We start from the raw sequence: 22,516 nt of genomic DNA on the forward strand, positions 1-22,516 counted from the left end.
TATGACTTTTTTTATAAGTATCAATATGTAATATGTAATTGATTTCTCCTTTCTGAAATCTGACACAATAAATAAGATCTTAAAACTACTAATTACATTATAGCTGGTAAAATACAGAACGACGTAACGGTAGATGATTGGAAATTGGAAAATCATTATGGCAGTAAATCTATTTTAATAAACCTGAAATCATGTTTATGTTTATGTGAAAGCTGCATTTCCTTCTGCTGGTTTGAAGATCTACTGAAACGCGGCAGTAGTATCAGAAAGGACAGCTAGAGAATGAGCTGGCACTCAGTGCAATGCTCCAGAAAGCCGAGGGGAAGCTGCACATTCAAGTAATAAGTCATTCTGACATATTGTTGGTGTAAAAAAAATAAAATAAAAAATCGCATCGATCGTCATCTGGTCGCAAAATCAAGTAGGTCTGACCAAGTAGGTCTGAGTAAATGGACTAAGTTTTTTTTTAATTTTTTTATCTTAAACCAGCATGTTTTTAACATCCACTACAGCAGCGTGTGTTACAGTCAGGATCAGAATGAAGGCTGCAGCCGTCCTCTGTTCCACAGATCCCCTCACAAGGTCACGCATTAGGCAGCGCTTGCCTCTCACGCTGGATTCTGAACTTAAATGCACCAATCAGCTCTCCAGCCACGAAAATAGATTAAGCATTCATACTCACACCGGAAAAAATCCAGCATGACGTTTCTGGGGAAAAAAAAGAAAAAAAAGAGGGATTTTGTGTGAAGGATTTTTTTTCCCACTACCGAGTCATTTGATTTGTGTTCATCGGTGTATCGAGTGTTTAAATAGTAAGATGCACTACCTCTCCTGGGACACACTGGGTGTTTTCCTTGTATTGGCGTAATAAAGAGCTGTTGTAGGTGAAGAGTCTACCAGTGGCTGTAAGGAGATTGTTTCCAGTGGGGAATCACTGACTGGTTTTTAACATTGCTGGGCGTCATGGGGCATCATAGGGCATCATGGGGCATCATGGGGAATCATGGGGCGACATGGGGCATCATGGGGCATCATGGGGCATCATGGGGCATAATGGGGCATCATGGGGCACTGCCTTAGTGCCTTTAAGAGCAGTGACAAACCACTGATGGTGGTGTGGGAAAAGATGTGCCAACATTTCCAACCCAAGTAAAAATAAATCACAACAACACCGTACTCCGAACCAGATTCATGGTTTGATTGGATCAGGACTTGGTACACATGCAGAGCATTGAAGGGAAGGTACAGTGGATATAAATCCCTGTTAAAATTTCAGGTTTTTTTTTTCCAAACACAAATGTGAGACAAATAAAGATAAATAAAAAATAACCTGTACCCATGTGTTTGGAAAGTTGTTTACACTCTTAAACTCTAAATCCTTTTATTTCAATAATACACTAACACATCATATGAATTAATTACACACAAATGAATGTTTTCAAGTCTTCATTTCTCTTAATTATGAGGATTTTCCACTTATAACTGATGAAAACAGTTATAAGTGTTTTCACTTAGTTATAAGATCTGATGTAAGATTAGAATGTTACATCAGATCATTGAAAAAACACCCAACTCTCCCTTAATCTTCCAAAAAGAGAAAGTTTTTCTTTCCTTTTTTGGTTTTACAATTAAGCTGAACAGCTAATGGATCACATTGAAGGTGGAAATTGCCATGACGATGTTTATTTTGGTCAAGGCCTGATTATTTATCACATTGCTTATCATTTATCAAGACAAATTTCTTACCATGACAAGAATTTTTGATTTGTTATTGTCATAATAAACTCATCAGAACTGGCTCTGCTGTTGGGATTGTTTTACTTATTTCTCCACAGTGAGAATATCAATAAACTTGAAAATATGGTTAAATAGAGAAACACTGTGCAGTTTGGTGATACAAATCACACTTCTTTATGTAACTGGCATCCTAAAGAAGCTTATTTCAAATTGGTTTTTCAAGAGCAGTGTTTGTCCTTGTGGGCCTTTGATTGCTGTTTCATACAGTCACATCCACAGAGTAACAGAAAAAAAAGAGGTAATAAATAGCCCTTATGAACACTTTTATTGTTATCACAATAACACCACAAAATATTGTGATAAAACCAAATCAAGCCCACCCCTATTTTGGTTTTGTTCTTCTAAATCACAAAAACCTGGCTCTTTATCACAGGTGTGAAAACTTTTAATGTCTACTGTAGATATACAGCGGGCACCACAGCGTCTAAACTGATGGCATCACGGGTGGAGCAGCAGCGGCGTTATCGGACGACTGATGGAGCATCCGACAGCGAGCCTATGCACTTATTTTGACAGTAGGATTGTGATCCCTGTCTCTGGAACACGTCCACAGATGTCACGGCTTCCTGTCACTCTTGGCACACGATGCGTCGACCCTCGCTGCGCTTCGGATGATCAAAGACTCCACCGAGTGTGTGTGGGTGCCCTGGCTTACCCGTTGGTTTCAGAATCAGGCCATCTGTCGGCCCAACATGGCCGCCGCTTGCGTAATCCTACCACTCAGCCTCATGGAAGCCCACATCGTGACCCCCATCAGGCCTGTCAAGTGCTGCCTAATGCGTTCCAGCGTCCTCTCTCTGGTGGAGGTTTTCTGCCACCGCATGTCTGCAGGAGTCCAATTCGTCGGGTTATCGAGGAATTACACTGCAAAAACACAAAATATTACAAAATATTTTTTTTGGTCTAGTTTGGTCTAGCAGTGTGCTGTAAATTTAGATTTTTTTCACACATTAAGGTGTAATTTTTCCACTTCGTCTTTGTGCTAAGGTCCTCCATGTTCTCTTGTAGCAAGAGAAAATCAGCTTTTTTCCTCAGCAGATAATGTAGATCAAGACTCACTCACCCCTAAGAGAATGGAATATGTGAGATTAACATTTAGTGCATTAATGAAAAGAATTTCATCAAGTGCACAGAAGAAGCACTTCGGGGAAAAAATGAGTCATAGATTCTGAAAAAAGAAGACATTTCAGAAAATCTCCATTGCGGTGACAGAGCTGAATTCTCAGTTTTGACACGACCACAGAGTCTTTGACATGTAGCGCTGCTCCTGACTCGGGCTGCTTAATGCTGCAGGTAAAGCGACAGCGTCGTGGAGTTGAGAAGGAAAAGATACAAACAGCAACACTGTTACCAGAAATGTTTAATATAAGATCAGTTTAAAGGGATGGTTTGTTATAATGTAGTTCCCTTATCAAAAACATACCTGGAGTGCTGCTTTGATTTTTTTTCATGCATGTTTGAGAAATCCTTTAATCTCCATGACAAAGCGACTTGGTGGACCTAGCTCCACCTTCAAGGACAAAGCTCCTCCTCAGAACTGCTGTTTACAAGTTTCTGCCTCACAGAGCAGCCGTCCCCCTTTCAGCTCCTTCAGACTAGCCAGCAGCAATTAGCAAACACCTGGTGAATCTGAGCACCAGCTGAGCTCAATATAGGAGCTACTGCACAGTGCAACGCTGGTAAAAACATTGTTAAAGGGTTAGTAGAGGAGAAATGTTGTTCCTGAAGGCGGAGTTTCAGAAGGAGCAGGAGTTTCTTAAAGAGACAGAGGCCCAATTTCAACCAGATTCAGCGATCTGCCTCCTGGAATTGATATGCTTTAATTGACATGCGTGTCAAATGTCTGCCTTCCAGAATGTCCCAGAAGGTTTTCCAATTTCAAGGCATTAAATTGCAAAGTCATATTTATTTTAAGACTTATTATACAGCATTTTTTAGAACACCTGATAATACCATAGTGACACGATTGTTCTATAAAATGGCACCATGGGCCTGGAAAACACATAATACTTCCACTTTAAATCAAAAGGAAAAGGGAGACATCATTTCAACAGTATTTTTGTACAAAATCACCTTTCAATAAACACTGGAAGATTATAAGTGAAATATTCTGCCATCTTTTTTACAACTAGTTAGTTGTAACAGGCCTGATCGGTACATCTCCAATATGTAAAATGTGAACTGTGCACACTGACAGCTGCCCTTGAGTGATCTAGCGATCATCCAGCAGCAGTAAGCTGCTAATTGTTGTCCCGTTTGGTTGTGTCCTACACCAGGAGAGTGCAGCTTCAGCTCCATGGGGGTGTACGACGGCAGCGTCTTCAGCCGAATATTTCAGATCCTCTACAGAAACGAGGAGATTGCTGTCAACGACTGCATGATCTTCAAAGTCCACCTACTACTGGATGGAGAAAGGGTGAGTCACACTGGATGACACTATCTGTACAGAAACTACTTAATTTTCCAGTTAAATTAGAATTTAAAATGGTGAATATATACAACAGTTAAAACAATTACATGGTAGTTTTCTTTCTCAGTCGGACCCTGTGGTCCTGAGAAAACATTAAAAAGTCATTATTAAATGTACTTCAGCTCTCAGTGAACTCCTGCTTAACATTGTGATACAGAAACAAATACAGTTGGTATTCACTAATGGTGCTTTCTACTGTTTCCTTATTAAGCTACAAAGGCTTTTTTCCTTTTACATTCCACTTAGGTTCTTGTGCTGGATTAAGATCAGCAAACTGATTTGTGGATTATTTTTTTAAAAAGTGATGTGCAATAATATTTAATGTGATTATCATGACACACTTAATGTTGGAGCTGAACCAACTAGCATAGTGATTAATTGTCAACCATAAAATCCTTCAAATATATTTTGACTTTAATTATTATGATGATGAAATTAGAGGGAGGAAGTCAATACCGGGGGAAACCGCAGCAAAGCTACAGGCTACAGAAGCTAATCTGCTGTCTAACTGAGCGCTGCCCTTTATTATTACTAAGAGACGCATCACCCACTTCGAGGATCAGCGGGTTCAGCAGTCTGTCTCCTGGAATTTAACTGACATGCGTGTTAATTGTCTGTGTCCCAGAATGGCCGTTACGGCTCAAATGACCAACTGTGTAAACCTGGCGGACAGATATTGATGTGCTGTCCTTTCCGTTTTCACCGTGGGTTCATCCTTGCGGATCGAACCCGGCCCGCTTTTGAGAGAAGGTAGCCATCTTCTGTGACAGCCAGGGCAGCTTGGTGCTTCTTAGAGCTAGTCATCCGTTAGGTCCCCCGCTGCTGGCGCATTAACCCTTTCCTTCCATGATTGATACAGCTTCCCTGGTTCTCTTGAAATACTTCTAATATTAGGAGATTTCATCAAACGTGGAAGTTTAAGTGGAGGTTCACAGACGTGTAAGGGACCCCCCCAGAGCTTCCCACTCATTAACCTCCCGGAGGTTATCTGCTGCTCACAGCCACAGAGAGTACAGACACAAATAGCCCTTCATTTCCCCTGCTGACACACGAACGTACGCTTGATCAATCTAAACATCGGTGTTAGGCACAACTGAAAACATTTGTACTTTTACTGTGCTGAGATACAAAATAAGAAAACATTATTTTTTCTAAAGTAGTGCTGCTTCCATAGTTGATGCAGGCTTTTGTTTGTTCACTGTAAAAACTGTTTTTTATTTAACATTTTATATGTTAGGCCAACACAATGTAATTATGAAGGAGTAAATTTACTGTGACGCCTCTAAATACAGTCATAGTAATGAATTAAAATAGGCATTCCAATTGAAATTGATACATTTTGAAAATATTAACCTTTAGGCATGTATCAAACTTATATTTTATTAAACCCACATTTCTGCTTTAAATTTTTTTTTTCTTATTGGTCTAATGTAATATTCTAATCTTAAATGTGTTTTTATAAACTAGCAGAAAATCATTATTTTTACAAAAAAAAAAGCTTGAAAACATCAGCCTCTGTAAGAAATTCATCACAATAAATAATACATTAAACGATAAATGTCCTTACCTGTACTGAACGTTCTCAAACTAAAAACCACTGATGTGACAACGCAAGTTTGGCCAACCAGAAAGGCACATTTCTTTGTGTTAAGTAAAAACGGTGCATTTATTGTACAAATAATTTATTCATCATTTCTCATGATTCAGTGACATCATGCATGAATATTATTTTGTGGGTTTTGCAGTTGGAGGAAGCCTTGAGTGAAGTGGACTTCCAGTTGAAGTTGGATCTTCACTTCACCGACAATGAGCAACAGTAGGTTTTTCTGCTTACTTGGTTAAAACCTGTGGTTTTTGGTGATAGACGGCTAAGAAAAGTATTAAATACTGAGTTTAATGCTTTGTTAAACATGTTTTTTGTTCTCTTCTACTCTGTCTACCATCTATAATCTCTCCAGGTTGGCAGAGATAGTGACAGTCCCGTTGATCAGCAGTCGGACCCTGAGGCTCCACTTCCATCCACGGCGAGGCCTTCACCATCACGTCCCCGTCATGTTTGACTACTTCCACCTGTCTGTCATTTCTGTCTCCGTGCACGCCTCACTGGTTGCCTTACACCAACCGCTAATCAGGTAGAGTTTAATTATGAATTGCAAATATTTTACAAAAAGTACAACAAAGCAAAAAAAGTTATCTCACAATTTGAGCCGACAGTGGGTATGTAAGTGATTTCATATCCACAGAGGTGTTATTTCAGAGGAGCCATCACCAGAGGATGTGACCAAGCATCCAACAGTTAGTCTAAGCAGGAAGTGAAGGTGACTGGGCGTTGAGGTTCCCTCATAAAAATGCATTAGCCTGCATTGCCTGATGGAGTCTGAAGGGAGCAGCATTTTGGGTTTGGACAATTGCCCATGTAGGTTGGTTTAACTTTGGAACCAGTTGGAATGTCAGGAAACCAGGAAGACAGGAGAGACCACACCAATAGTAGATGATTGTATTGTCAGTCTTTGTCTGAGTGCATAGTTCTTCCCAGACTGCAGCGTACGGTGTCATTAACTCCGAGGAAGGGAAGGCTGCTTTTGGAACAATGCGCCACACAAGAAGCAGGTGTTCCAGGTTCAACCACAAATCATAGTTCTAAATTAATACAAAAGAACATCATTAACAAACCTACCTATCCTCTGGAGGTCACCTCTAGCAGTGATTTTAGGAGTTCTTATGGGTTTTAAGGTGTTGCTTGGCCAGCCACCCCCATCTTTCACAAGTTTAATATTTCAGTGATCTCATTTCAGCTTAGCTTTAACCAAGTGTGGACCAACCAGCAACAACCGTCTCAGTCCATTCCAGTCCATTCCTCACCAAACTACTGCTCACACCCTTTACTCAAAGGATCGTCACACCCCACTGACAACCGAACACCAGATCATCCGTACTGCCAGCTACATTGCTTGTTTACTCCTCATCACTCAAATACATTCAGATCACGTTTGGTTGAGTGCTTCAGTTATTTTGGTTACTGCGTATATTTGATGTGATGAAGTCTCCTGTCATCTACTGCATCTGTTTTTGAAGATATAGCTGCTAGACAGAAAGCTACACAGAAAGTACCACTCAGCAGTGTGATATCAGGTGGTCACAATATCTGTCTCCTTTTGGACACAAACAGTCAGTTAGTAATGGGCAGCCAACCTTGTAAATTGTATAATTATGCCATGTTTCAGTTTACTTTTTGTAAAGACACCAAATAAATTGGGTTTGAGAATCCAAACAGGATTCCTATATGACGGTTATAAACAACTAATAAGTTCTCAACAGAAATGACATTCGGAGGTTTTAAGGAGTTAAAATTCAGATGTCTTGTGCCAAACATAGATGAATTGATAATGTAATCAGACATGGTGACACAAGACAATTTTAGAAGTGAAATGCTTAAAATGTAGATGCTATTATGGCAGGGTACTGAATTTGAAGTTCATCTAATCAGAAACAATATTATTATGTTTGCAGCTTTTTTTGCTTCTTCCAAAACACACGCACACAAACACTTCCCCCCCCCACACACACGCACACACACACACATTCACTGCCGGTCCATTCATGTGTCCTCTCCGTCCCTCTCCAGCTTTGCGCGCACGGGGAAGGGCTCCTGGCTGGGGAAAGGCTCGCCTGAGAGCGTGGGCGACCCGTCTGCTGTGTCTGTGGAGAACCTGGTGTTCGGAGCTGGCTACTGCAAGCCAGTCATCTCTGAGGTATGTTAACCTTTCGCAGAAAAGTCAAAGCTAATTTTGTCTCACTCAACACAACATGTCGTCCCCAGTCTGCTAGGTATTCCACTGCCTGTCTCTTTTAAAGGAATTAAACAAAACGCCTAGCAATGACATAAACGTGACAGTTTTGGAACTTGGTTTCTGACTTGAGTGCATCATCATGATTTAGATTACATGTTCTGGTCTGGTTTCATCCTCTGAATCTGCTATTGCTTGGGCTCTGAAGTTCGATTCAGTGATTGCCATTGTGCAGCAATGTGTCTGTTCATGATGTCAGAGTAACCCACATGTCTAAGCATGCAGGCTTCAGGATGGCCATCTGAAACTGATAGTAGCCATTAGCAGGGAGCATGCAGTAGTGTGACATGCTTCTGTGTCACATGTCTGCTGTGAATATTTAAAATTTTTATACACTTGCTGTATCTATAGCAGTTATGCAGTCCAGTTACCTACTTCCTGGTTGGTAACTGGACAGACCACACACCATGAGGATAAAACAACCTTAGGTATAACAGGTTTGGTCACACATTGTGTTGTCGAGCCACACGGCAGGAGCAGCGTTGTTCTCCGGATGTGTAACGGTGTTTCATTCATTGACACGGAACATTTGCCAAAACTTTGATGGCATTAAAGACTACCAAGGCAAAAGTAATGACAAAAGAACACCTTATTCAACTACACTTGTCATCTATTGTCAAGAGGCATTATCAGCTAGATTTTCATTAGAAAATGTAACTGGTACAGTGCATCCACTTTAATGCGATGGGATTTGGAGACTTTCGAAATAACAGAAGAATTAGAATTTCTTTTCACTGTCTTTTGCAAGAAAGCACAACACAATTTTAAATGTGTAGGGTTAAAGTTACTTTGATATTGTTACATTAATATAAAGTCACATGTGCTTTTCGTCACTTGAGTATTTTAGGACGGCATCTTTGTATGGCCTCCTCTGGACTTTCCTGGGCAGAGATTGCTGCAATTTAATGAATTGAAAACGTCTCTTGGTCACAGGTAACAAGTAGTTGTGTAAACAGAAACTTGTTCCATTTTTTTGTTTAGTTGTTGACTTTCATTGCATATAGGCATACGTCAAGTTTGATCAATTAGACATTATCAAACGACTTTCTGGTTCCTACGGTAACGCTCTTCTAGCCGTTCTGCTCTTGTTAGCAGAATTTAGAAACGAGAAGATGCAACAAGCACAGATATGAAGTCATATTGTAGTTTTCTCAGTATGTTGCATGTTCTCCAATTATTCCAAAGTACAGTTATAAAGCTACAGGTAGCATTTTTTTCTCATGCGGACGTCACAGCACTGTAAATCCTAATGAGCTCCAGAGCTAGCCCCCCGCCTCACCCTATTAACCCCCCACCCACACCTCCAGCTGGGCGCTTTAATAAGCTCTGGTTAAGCCACACTGGGGGGTTTGGTTTGATCAAAGCAGCCAGTTATGCTCACAAGCGCCACGTACCACATACCTGCAGGTGAAATGTGTTCAGAACTTTGACTCCTCCCTCATCCTTTATTTATTTTTGAACTCTTTAACCCGCAGCTACGATTTTTATCACTTTCCCTCTTAACACGGGCTCTGTCCTGTAATTATTCCCTGCTCTTTCTGGAGGAAACCGTCATGTGTTTCAGATTTCTTTGGCTGAATAAAATGAAACCATAATGTCATCAGAATTTCAACAGCTCTTTTTTACCGACAATGCTAAAAACATGAACCAAAGTATCAAATGGGCTTGGTAACAGCAGATTTCTGTATCTGAAATAATCATTTATATTATTAAAGTAAACTAAGAAGAATAAAATAAAAAAACAGAAATATCAAGGGACGTGATATTAATATAATGACTAGTTCATCTGAAAAAAAAAGAAGCTTTTTTTCTTTGTTTCTCATTCTCGAGCTGATCCTAGCAGGCATCTAGAAAGCTACAAAGAAATATTAAAGTAAACATACAGATGTTCCTTCCTGGTTCGGGTGTAATGCGCAGCTGGAATTACAGAGCACACACATGTATGATGACAGGGCCGGTGAGTTGACTCGCTCGGGGCAAGTTACAGTACATCCTCTGTCAGTCACAGAGCCGAGCTGCACCGATGCTGTTAAAACATTACGGCCTTGGGAAGAACTTCACAAATGGAAGACACCAATCTCCTGTCTTTGCATTATGGTGGTGGTGGTCTATTGAAATCCACTGAGCTTTCTTACACTTTGTTACAACAACCAGAAACATTTTATTGAGATTTTATGTGATAGATCCAGGGGCGCGATATAGGTGGAGGAAAAGTGATGACAATTCTAGGGGCCCTGACCAACAGGGGGCCCTGACCAACAGGGGGCCCTCCACAATCTAATTATTTATTTTTTGTTCATAGAAATTAGAATAAAAATCGTGGCCCTGTCAATTACAAAGTTAATCATATTGTATTTTCAAAGATTGTTTTTAACAGTAAACATTTAATGTTCCCACTTCCAGATCAAAAAATACACATCCGTATTTGCCCTCAACACCCCCCCTATCTGCGTTAAATTGTTCATTCCTGCTTGGAGCTTCAGAGTGGCTGTTGGCAGCACAGAGTGGAAGACAAGAACGATTGTGGCCGTTACTATGCTGCTAAGAAAAGTTATAAAATCAGGTTTTCAAAAAAAAAAGAGAGGGAGAGAAAGAAAAAGGCAAGAGTGTAATTTATAACCCAGTTTTTCTCCATGAGAGGTGAGTAGACTGTGTGAGATTATCAAACATTTAGCATAGTTAGCTTAGCTACAAACTACTTTTTGCCTCCTTTTCACTAGCATTTAATGAATTAAGGAAATTAATTACCAACATATTGATATACAGTATTTAATTGTTCCCTGTACCTTTTACCACTTAACAGGTGAGTCAGTCAGCAGCAGTTATAACCCACGTGCCTCCTGACCTCCTGAATTGACAGCGCTAAGAGCATCCTACTAGTTCTGATTGGTTGTTTTGGTCAGAATGGTGCATTACTTTAACCAGTAATAGGAATTCAGGAAGGAGATGGAGGAGATTGATTGTTTGCACATATTATCTGTCTCATAAACTGTCACAACATGGTGACAGCTTTAACAAATATGGAGAAAACATATTTTTTATTAAAGTTATGTACTGCAGCTTGAATAAAATGCAACTAAATAGCATTTTTGAGAAGTCTGGATTGCTTCATGTATATTTTGCACATGGCTTTTGACTGTTGCTCATGGGGGAGACATTTCAGTATCTAAAACTAATAGAAAAAAAAATTAAGCAACCTACTTGCATACTGGACGTGGACTGTTGGATGTTAAATTCATGAGCAGTAAATATTGTGCTAATTATCAGTATTGAACCAAAGAAAGCAATCAGATGCAAGACTTTAAAATTGTGATGCTTTTTATGGGTCAAATAAACTCAAAAAAATTGTAACAGCAGCTGTGTGGGGGGCCCAAACAAATGTTTTGTCAGGCAGCGTCCCTGGATAGATCTACACAAATTCACTGCAAAAACATTAAATCTGAAGTATTTTTGGTCTAGTTTCCAGTCAGATATCTTAGCAGACTTGAAATAAGACAAAATTAACTTACAAGTAACGTGTCAGCAAGATATAGGAGCTTGTTTTAAACAAATAACTCCTTAACATTGATGAAACAGTACTCATTCCATTGGCAGATTATTTCTCTTATAAAATGAGAAAAATGTTTTGTTATAAGTCAAATGCTCTGCCAGTGGGGAACTGGTACTTTTTCATCAATATTAATGAATTATTGGCTTAAAACAAACTACTACATCTTTCTAAAATAAGTTGTAGATTTGTTTGTCTTATTTCAAGAGTACCAAGATATTTACACTGGAAACTAGACCAAAAGTTCTTTTTAAGAGTTTGTGTTTTTGCCATGAAGTGGCTCATAAGTGGAATAATCAAAAGAGAAACTGAAGTTAAAGTGAAGTTTGGTGCTGATTTGTATTCAAATCAGTCAATGCAACTCTTTTGGTGACTATCAGTTTTTCACCTCTGGACACTGAAACACTTGCGCATTAAACTCTGTAAAATACCTTTAGAGCAATCAAAGTGGTTGGAGGGCAGTAACAGCATGACCATGTCTCACTTTATGGACAGTGTGGTTTGTTTTTGCCTCCTCAATTAGTGTTATGCATGTTGGCCAGAATGAGACCAGAACTAGACCAGACCAACTTCTTCCAACATGAAAGGTTAACTTCTGCTCCAGTCTTAAGTGTTGCACAGGTTTTCTTCAAGCTGTGTTGTCTACGTTCTTAGACTCATCTATGGTCATGAGTTCTCGGTACTGACTGAAAGAGTGATATCACAGACACAAGCAGCCGAGATGAGACTCCTCCTCAGTGTGTCTGGGTTCTCCCGTAGAATTAGGTTAGAATCTCAGTAGGTGGCATCTTGTTATGACTTCTCCTGGATGCCTCCCTGGTGAGGTGTTCTGGACATGTCCCACCTGGAGGACACTCAAATGTCCAAACCCAGGACACACTGAGTCTTCAATCAGAGAAACTACATTTCCGGAGCCTGGGTTTCTCTGCTTAGGCTGCTACCCGACCCTACATTGAAGAGAAGATGGATGATGCTTTGTCAAACTTCCAGACCACTCAAATCTTCTAGTCTTTTCTGCATCCACAGAATCACAACCAAACTTGGGAAAGCAGCATTTAATTTTTCTTCTCTGCTAATCAGGAACAAACCTCCAGAAAAAAGCTACAAAACCGCTGAAACACTAAGTTCCTTTAAATCAAAGCTAAAAACACTTTGTTCAGAGTTGATAATAACTGAAACAAATTTTAGTCTGGATTACATTTTTTTGTTTACTTCTCTTTATTTTGACACTATAGTGTAATGCTTTGTGTTTGTTTATTATGTTTTTGTCATGTAAAGCACTTTGAACTGCCTTGTTGCTGAAATGTTCCACATAAATAAAACCATATTTGTTTTTTTTAGATGATCTGATCATTGTTAGGTTTCGACCACACAAAATGTTTTGCATGTAGTTCCAGAAGTTCAGCTTTTATCTCAACTCACACATTTTTGTTGTGTCTGCTACATGGTTTATGGCGAAGAGCAAACAAGACTCCTTATGGCTTTGCTTGAGCATTGACCTGACTCTCCCATAGAGGTCAGATTTGTAGAATTCAACACAAACACTTTAATATATCTTCTCCAAGCTTTGGTCTCTGCATCAGTTCTACATTACCCCAAATTACCTACTGCTATGCTGTGAAGGTCACCTTTAATAACGATTCAAGAACTCCTGATAGTAAAGAGCGAGGTCATCAAACTCCTGTGTCCACATGATTTATGAATGCAGAATATGGATTCTGTATCCATTGGCCTCTTGGCTGCTTCTCTGATTATTGCTCTCCTTACTTGACCAGTCAGATTCAGTGGACAGTCATGCCTCAGTAGGTTTACAACTGTTCAATACACTTTCCCTTTTCTGATGATGAATGTAGCTGTGTTTAAAGTTCAGGTTGTTTTATAACCTAACTCTGCTAAAACTCTTGCCCACTCTGTTCCTTGGCCTTCAGGAAGAGAGTGGATGATGTTTGTTCACCAATGTTGTCTAACCAAAGGGGTCAAAAGTATTCACATTCTCTACTTAAGCAAAAGTACAGATACTGTACTTGTATAAAAAAAATTCTGGTAGAAGTACAGATTATACTAAATTTTTTAAAGTAAAGGTAAAACAAAATACGGGTTTTTAAATGCACGTAAGTACAAAATCAAAAGTAAATAACTTTCACTTTCAATGATGCAAAATGCTTTCTGTCCACGCTGGTATATTTTTCCTCTTTTGCTTCAACTTTTACGTTATGTTGTTTACATCATGGAAATAACGAGGCACTTCCGAGATTATAAGGAGTAGTAAGTGCAGACATTTCTCTTGAAATATAAGGAGAATAAGTAAAAATTTGTCAGAAAAATAAATACCCAAGTAAAGTACAGATACCTGACTATCTACTTAAGTACTTTCACTTTGTTACTTGCCACCTCTGTCTCTTTCTCTGAGGCCTTCACAGACCTGGTGGAAGTTATTCTGAGTTTACATTATATGCATGTTGACTCTAGTTACCTGTTAGGTGATCACTGACCTTGGTTTCAGTTGAAATTATTTAAGAATTATAGAGTTAAAGGGACAGAATGCAGACATATGCTGTTATTTTTAGGTGTAAATATGTATAAAAAAATAAAATAAAAAGACCCTTTGCTACTATGGTGTACTTATGGAGACTCTAAGAGGATAAGGAGCTGCTGAAGGGTCAGACACATTAAACCTCAGTGACATTCATAAAATTTTGTGTTTGTAAAATAAAGTATGAAAGTTAGTGGGGCTGCAAGTAAAATGTAAAAAAATAATAAACCAATTTTGCCCTTCAGGCTCTGATGTATCAAAACTCATTGATAGTCAATACATGCAGTAAATTCCTCTGGTGAGGCACAAAGCAGTTTTATTGCTCTGTTAGATCGCCATCTGGTGGAAAAAAGTCTACACTACAGCTCAAACAGAAAATCTTGGGAGAAATCTTTGGATTTCTCTCGTTATAAACAAATTTCTCAGTTTTAGTTAATATTATTTTAAAAATATAATCGTTTTTTTTCTTTTTACCAGCTGTACTCTCTACTATTATTCCTCTTCCCTTAAACAAGCGGTGACTTGTAATGCCGGCAACCTTTTAAAAGCAATAAAGAGAACTCTCTGAGGAGACGTGCTACTGAAATGTATCGATCTGCTTTTACCACACACCGTGTGTTTACGGTCCATTTGTTTCCATTTGTGCTCCAAACAATGAATGTGACTGCGCTTGGTGCTGAAAACAGGATGGTTGTAACTGCTGGCAGCAGGTCGCTGCAGTGGAGCTTGTAAAGCTGTGAACGTGTCCGTCGTTAAGAGCTGAATGCTGAACGCGCAGCGGCTCACATTTTCTGTGCTGTGCTTCGTATCCGCAGGGAAGCTTTTATGTGCCCAGTGAAAACTGCCTGCAGAGAGCTCATACGTGGCACCGCAGGCTCTGTCGCCTCCTGCTGGCCGCGCACAGAGGGCTGTACGCCTACTGCAGCTCGCTGAGGCAGGAGATCCCGCAGCTGCAGCTGGTTCCACTGGAGTCAGGTGATGCTTTGACTATAATCAGAGCTTACCCAGTTTTGTTGCTTTCTTTTAAAGGGGCAGTATTATGTGTTTTCCAGGCACGTGGTGCTATTTAATAGCACAATCAAGTAACTACGTTACCTGCAGTTGTTATGAAAATGCTACATATGTCAAATATAACTGAAAAGAAGTTTTACTTTACAAAGTTAACACCCTGAAGTTGGGCCTCTGTCTCTTTAAGAAACTTCTGAAATGCTGCCTTCAGGAAATCATCACAACATGGCTCCTCTATTAACCAGTTAATGTTTTTACCAGCGTTGCACTGAGCAGTAGCTCCTGTAATGAGCTCAGAAGATGCTCAGATCCATCAGCTGTTGCTAATTACAGCTGGCTAGTCTGAAGGAGCTGACAGGGGGAGGGCTGCTCTGTGAAGCAAAAGCTAGGAAACTGGAAACCTAGCACTGCATCGAAGGCAGTACTAGGTCCACCCAGCTGTTTTGAATAGCTGAGTGGTTGCCATGGGATCTCCCTAGAGTAGATTCCTCAAACATGCATGAAAGAATCGAAGCAACACTCCAGGTTTGTTTTTGATGAGGTAATAACATTATAACATGATGCAAAGCTCAAAAAAGTCAATTTTACATAATACTGCCCCCTTAAAGTAAATGTTTAACATATTTGTTGTGTTGTCACAGTAAATTATATTTGTTTTTAGTTATATTCAAATTTACCAAAACCTTTTTTTGCAGTGTATTTCAGAAATTGTTGCATAATAATAAATGAAGAGCAAAGATCTTGAGTTTGTGGTGTCTGTAATGAAACAAAAGTGGAAGTAAATGTTGAATATGTTTTCTGTATTTTGCAGTATTTTGGTTTTCTGACCTTGCGTTACATTTTTGTGGTATTGCTCTGGAGTTAAAATCAGAAAAATGCTTTGATTGTATGATACCATATGATTTACGACCACTTAATGTGGGTCATCGGTTTTGGACGGTGGTTAGAGTTCACCAGCTGCTTCAACACTTCGGATAGTTCAGGAACATCGTCAGTTTGAAGCTTTAGGAGAAAATACAAAAACTGTGCTCAAATGACACAATAATGAACTTTATTAAACTACAAACCAGACATTAAGATGTTGAAACAGCCGCTATAACAAAAGTGACTGTTTAATATTAGCCAAATATCAGATATTTGGCTTATATTAAAGTAGCTTAATCCCTTTCTATGGAGAAATGTCAAGTAAATCTGTCTGACTTATTGGTACACAGACAAATGATCTGTGCACTAAGCTGTGCAAATATCTTCTCCTCCACAGAGTTGCTGCCTGTAGAGGAAATTCTAAACCAGCTCTCCATAGAGTTACAGGTAAGTTTGTGAAGAAAAAAAAATACATTTACATTTTCAGACTTCTTTAATTTTGACAGTATTTGCAAGTGTAAGTCACCTTATTATGAATAGCATCAACCCTCTGGTTTTCATTTAGGTTTTGGTATAATAGTGTGGCAGATGATTGATTATTTCAGCAAAATTTTTTACACACGAATCAACAACCTAACTGGGCACAGGTGATTTTTTGTTATTTTTTAAACAACAACCAAACAAAATCAGCCACTGAAAAATAATAATAAAATTTTTTTACAGTGAAACTGCCAGTATGTATCACAGTTGGATACTTTTGATAGCAAAAAATGGCCGTCATGAAACATGTATTTTTACTCTGAAATTGCCAATTAGATTGTGTTTACTATCAAATCATAGCTTACATATTTGAACCATAGAAATCATACAAATTTTCTTGATCATTGTATCCTTTTTCTGGCAGATATTTTTCAAAATGGCCACCATGGCCATTTTTAAATTTTCTTCAATATATTTATTCTCTAATAAATATATTGGAGAATATATTCATTGCCAGATGGACGGCTAACCAAAAAGTTAGGTTCATTAACCACTAGTCTTAGCCTCGCTAGCGCTAAACCTCTAAGCACATAATCAAAAATGAGCAGAAATTAACTCTAAACCGTTAACACCTTAAAAAAATTAGCAGGTGCTAACGCTAACCCGCTGAACACATGAAAGATTTATGGATTCTAATGTTAATCAATGACGACCGTCACTCAGTCTGTCACATCTTCATTTCCCTCCAGTTGGTTTGAGACCCGCAAACAGCAAAGGCCTCAGTCTCTGATTTTGATTCATATTATTTCTTTGTTGTATAAAGGGGAAGTCCAAAGTTGAAAACATATGATGTGACATATGAAAACAAAACATATGTGTTCATTCAAGTCTTGAAAATGGGTAACATTTTATGAAAATAATTGGTTTAAAACTTGTAAACAGTGGCCATCTTGTGAAAGATGCACGTCATTCTGAAATTCAAGTGGCTAATGGGAAATATTGAAAACATTCAACCTGAGGGGAAATTTTGCACATTTTTAAGCTTGTATCTAGACTTGAAATATTTTTACAGTAATATGGTGCACCATATATACACTTAAAGCCACAGGACTTTGACTTTAAAGATGTTTCTTGAATCCACTTCATGCTCTGAAGAACATAAAGTGCTTTGATTTACATCATGATCTCTTTGACCCAACTACAGACTTCTGAAACAACACAATGTCTTTAGCAAGTTTTATTGAAGGAAGTACAGCGGTGGTAGGTGTGAGCTCTTGAAATGGAGTGGTTCAAGCTGTGCTGCCTGTGAACTCCCTGCTCATTCCGTTTCTCAGTAGCTGAATGTGCGTTTCTCAGCTGCAGGAAGGCCATGAGAAGGTAGCTGAGCAGATCAGCAGGGACGTGAGCCAGCTCTGCTCCCAGCTGGCTGCGCTGTGGAGCCGTTTCCTGGAAACAGCTGTGCTCAACCCCTACATCCTGTCCTATCTGGCCCAGGAACATCACACACTTAGGGTGAGTCTCAAGCAAAGAGAAATAGTCAATAATATTCTAATTTATTGAATTTGTTTGGTATACATGGAGTGTCAGATGCAGTTCCCATTTGACAAAGTAAAAACGATCCACCCTGGGTAATCTGGATGCCAAATTGTGTATGCTACTGTGTGAAATGTGTTGCAATATTACGGCTGAAACGATTAATTGTATTAAGTCGTGATTAATCCATTATTGAAATGGTCGTCAACTATTTCTAATATTGTATAAAATGCTTAAGTGGTTAAATAAAAAATATGTAGAATATGGCATTTTTAAAAATCTGATTAATCAGAATAATTGACAGATTCATTGGTGAAAGGTGTAAATGAAAGCTACATATCCAGCAGTGTGATAAGGGTATAGTTATGGGAAATGATGGCAGTGTACAGCAACAGGTGGGGCAGGGAGAGCGCTACTCTACAGTAAAATTCAACTCCCAGGTTAGTTCTCGTTTAACGGGACTTAAGGATTGATTTAACGGAAAATGAAACAGGTTTGAATTCTTGACCAAAACCAAGGCATTACTCGGTCACAGAAACAACTCCATGCTACAATAATATAGTGAGATGTAATGTAAAATAAAAAGCAGGAGTTGTTCTTGAAAGCCTGATGTAACAGAAAGCTCTTGGTTGCAGTAGTAAAGGACAAACTACTGCTCTTTCTGTGGAAGTGGAAAACCAGCTGGTGCCCAGGAGCATAAGCCCATGTGAGCAGGCTAATTTGGTTTCCAGAGTCATTTCTATCCGATAGCTGGTCTGCATAATATGAACGCTGTATGCTCTTCACTGTAGCGCAGCTCTCAGGGCTTGATTTTGCTGCAGTGTTTTGTCTCATTTAACTGAAAATAATGAACACGGTTTCCTCTCTATTAAATTACCCTGAGAAAGAACACTGTCATGCCTCTTCTCTCTGGGAGAGGTAAGGTTTCAATTAACACTTATTTTCTAATTACTGTCGGAGGAAATACACAAGAATCTGTGTTCCCGGTGATCTGCATGTCATGCTCACTTATTGTTCGGGTTGACGCATTTCTAATTAGAGAAAGTGTTGATTTGCTCCGCTGCACAGGCTGTCAGGGCTTGAATTTTACTCAGCTTTCTATTTTTACCAGCTCTTGTGCTAATTACGGTAAACCGGAGTCTGACTGAGGTGAAAATGTTTCTTCTTTTTTTCTTTTTTTTTTTCCATGTGTTTGGAAATGTCAGGTGAGAAGGTTCTCAGAGGCATATTTCTTCACCGAACACCCAAAAGAGATCTGTTTGACGTTTCAGGAAGAGCTGTGAGTCTCTGTCCTTTTAGAAAGTTACTTCATTTTAGTTGAAAAGTGTTGAATTTACAGTATTATTCCTCCTTATTTAGAATCAACAGACATGGCCAGATAGCTGCAGAAGTGCGGAGCTCTGACTACTTGACCAAAATGCCTCCTTTGCCCGTCGAGTGCCTGGACATCGATGGAGACTGGAACAGTCTGCCCATCATCTTTGAGGACAGATATGCAGAGTCTCTGCTGACAGGTAGCAAAAGCTCTACAGACGTACACCAGCCTTGCTGCTGATTCTCTCATAACTGCACTTTGCTTGTTCTCCCAGAAACGGTATCGCATGTGCCAATACTTGAAACCACCAAAGAATTCTCCGCCAAACAGATTCTTCATAGCAGCCTGGAAGCCAAATCACCAGCATTATCCCGGCATTCCTTGGATAGTGAAGAATGCATGGACACTCCCGTGCATGTCCCAGTCAAAGCGGATCAAAGGCAAAATGATGTAACAGATACCCAGAGCATCATCCAGACTGAAAACGATTCAGAAGATTCCATGGTTGACGATCAGAAGTTGAAGGAACCAGCAGAAAGTCATGGCATTGATGATGAACCCTTTCCTACAGATCCATCTTCTGGAGAGGGAGCTCTTGTTCTTTCCTCTGATTGTACCAACAGTGGTAAAGAGTCTCCTGTTCTCAATGGAAGAGAAAACTTCTCTGTATCTTGTGATGGTAACAACCTTAGCACAACCAATGAGCAAGAAAACACTGAAGAGGACAGTGATGTCGCTATGCCTTTAAATCACTCCATGGATGACGACAGTGAAGATGTTCCCTCCAACAGCGTGAGTCCCGCTTTGCCTCCGTTCCCCGGAGACCTAAGGAAAGAAATGACTCATCGTGGAGGCTTGGTAAGCTCAAAGATCATGAAGCGCTCGTCATCCGTAATCTCAGACTCGGGTATCGAGAGCGAGCCTAGCTCGGTGGCGTGGCCCGTGGAAGTCGCGCTTCGGGGACGACCGTCTCTAGATTTCTCTAGTGAGCGGGAGATCCCGAAACAAATCGTATTGGACCACCCAGTCCATCGCAGCTGTCTGGAAGGCCTACGAATGGAGAGCAACGGCAGCCTTCCAAGTGGAGGCATACAGGCCTCTCTCACCTCGATCAGCTCCCTGCCCTACGAGGAGGACCAGCAACAAAGGAAACTCAGCAAACTGACTAAGTCTGTCTCTGCGCCGCAAATAAGCAGCCCGGAAGATGCGGAGGAAGATCACATTTTAATCGGTTTGGAAAAAGACAGGACAAGCTCAGTGTGTCAGCAGGATTTGTGCATTTTGAACATGGATTCAGAACAATCTGAGTTGTCTCAGCTAAGCCTAAATACTGACCACATTGGTAGGAGCGTGGGCTCAGAAAATTCAAACTCTCAGCAGGATCTGTCAGAGACCTGTGGAAGAAAGTTGGACTTAAGTGGCGCGTCTGATGTGTTACTTTCTCAAAACTCCATAGAGAGGCTTTTCGTACCAGCAAGTGGCAACCGGGGGGATGAAAAGAACCGTCAAACACACATGAATGGAGAGAGCGCTTCAGTGGAAGATGTGCATCTCCTCGAATCGGAAGTAGCGCCCTGTAGATGTGGAAGCAAACCATGTGTGTGCAAAAGTGCAGCAGAGCAGGGCAGCAGTAGCTGCGGAGATGATTGCCAGAGTTTCCACCAGAGTGAGCAGAGAGGCATCGAGGACAGATATCTGGATCCCCCACAGATGCCCCTGAAACGCTTACAGTCCAACGATCTCACCAACAGGACCGCCGTCAGGCCCAGTGACCTCACAGGGCTGAGGGCCATGGAAATAACGTCGCCCCCTAACCTGAGCGGCGCATCAACGAGTGACAAAGACCCTTTGGAAAGCCAGACCAAGGCCTCAAAAATTCCTAACTCTGGGCTGGCCTTTGTGAATAAAAAGATGGTGGAGGTGGTGAACATGTCTGTGTCCTGCGCCCCGACTTGTCTGCCGTTTTCATCCGTCCTTAGAGACTCCCCCTCCGTCAGCGGTATATCTGCTCGCCAGGCTTCCTCGCCTATTACCCATCAGCCTCTGGGCTCCTTTGGGATCATCTCCTCATCTTCGCTCAGCCCCTTGGCCATGGATGAGGAGACCAATGAGCGGATGCTGAAGTGAGTTTTCATCTCTGACAATGTTAGAAATTTGAATTCCCTGTTTTTATTTCATGACAGTGGCAAAGCTTCTTCCCAAAAGAGCAGATGTAGAACAACATGATAGTCAGAGTTGTTTTATTTAGGTAGCTGCAAAACAATACAATGTTCAAACCTTTACCCACATTAAGCCTTTTTAAACTTGGTGGGCGTTTTGCAGGTATTCTTATTTTTTATCTAGAATAAATCTTGTATTGCTGTTTAATTAGTTTACAAATTAAAAAAACAAAAATCTATTTCTATTTTTTATATAAATGTGTTGTCTGTAGATAACTCTCTGAACTGTGTAAAGACTAGATCAGCATAGTATCTGCTTTATTCCTATAAAGTACAAAATCCCAAGCAAAATATGTATATCAGCATAACAAATCTACACATTTTCTAATTTAAACACAAGATTTACATTAGAATCTAAAAAGAAACAAATCTTTCATCTGTACAAATGTGTCATATCAATGCCAGATTATTTGATGTTCTTTAAACCTGACATACTTTAACCCTTAATTTCATATTATATTCCATACATCATTTTAACCAATTGGATGTTACAAACCTTATCAATTCATTATCAGCTTCTTTTCTTTTTTTTTGCAATTTGTGATGGAAGCTGAACAGTTTATACTGAAGTTTTCACTGTTAATGGTCAGAATATTACAACCTGCCTTAGTTGAAACATCATGTGTCAGACTGGAAATTAATTCACTTACTATAAAGCCAGCCATGAACAATTTTTAAAGTAATATTTATGTCTATTTACAATCTGTGGAGTGACGAGGATGAACCACATGAGCTATTTTGCAACGAACAATAGACAAAAATGACTCTGAATGTGCAATTTAAATGTAGACATACACCAAAAAAGACATGTAAAGCTGTAATTGCACTGACCATTGGTTTTTCTACTAGGTATTGTTTTGGCTGGTGTTTCTCTCATTGTATTGCAAATTAGATGTTGTCCA

At 39.8% G+C, this 22,516-nt stretch overlaps 1 protein-coding gene across 1 annotated transcript in view; it reads left to right on the forward strand.

Moving 5' to 3' along the window:
* Positions 1-22,516, forward strand: part of fam135b (family with sequence similarity 135 member B) — a 55,493-nt gene that overhangs the window by 19,585 nt on the left and 13,392 nt on the right. Inside the window, exons 4-13 of the mRNA XM_008421353.2 lie at positions 4,074-4,213; positions 6,013-6,083; positions 6,226-6,399; positions 7,893-8,019; positions 15,011-15,170; positions 16,465-16,514; positions 17,904-18,059; positions 19,286-19,359; positions 19,440-19,594; positions 19,670-21,518. Coding sequence (XP_008419575.1) covers positions 4,074-4,213; positions 6,013-6,083; positions 6,226-6,399; positions 7,893-8,019; positions 15,011-15,170; positions 16,465-16,514; positions 17,904-18,059; positions 19,286-19,359; positions 19,440-19,594; positions 19,670-21,518 — 2,956 coding nt within the window. The remainder of the gene's footprint in view (positions 1-4,073; positions 4,214-6,012; positions 6,084-6,225; positions 6,400-7,892; positions 8,020-15,010; positions 15,171-16,464; positions 16,515-17,903; positions 18,060-19,285; positions 19,360-19,439; positions 19,595-19,669; positions 21,519-22,516) is intronic.

This window comes from Poecilia reticulata, linkage group LG11 (genome assembly GCF_000633615.1).
Source record: "Poecilia reticulata strain Guanapo linkage group LG11, Guppy_female_1.0+MT, whole genome shotgun sequence".
Taxonomy (NCBI): Eukaryota; Metazoa; Chordata; class Actinopteri; order Cyprinodontiformes; family Poeciliidae; genus Poecilia; species Poecilia reticulata.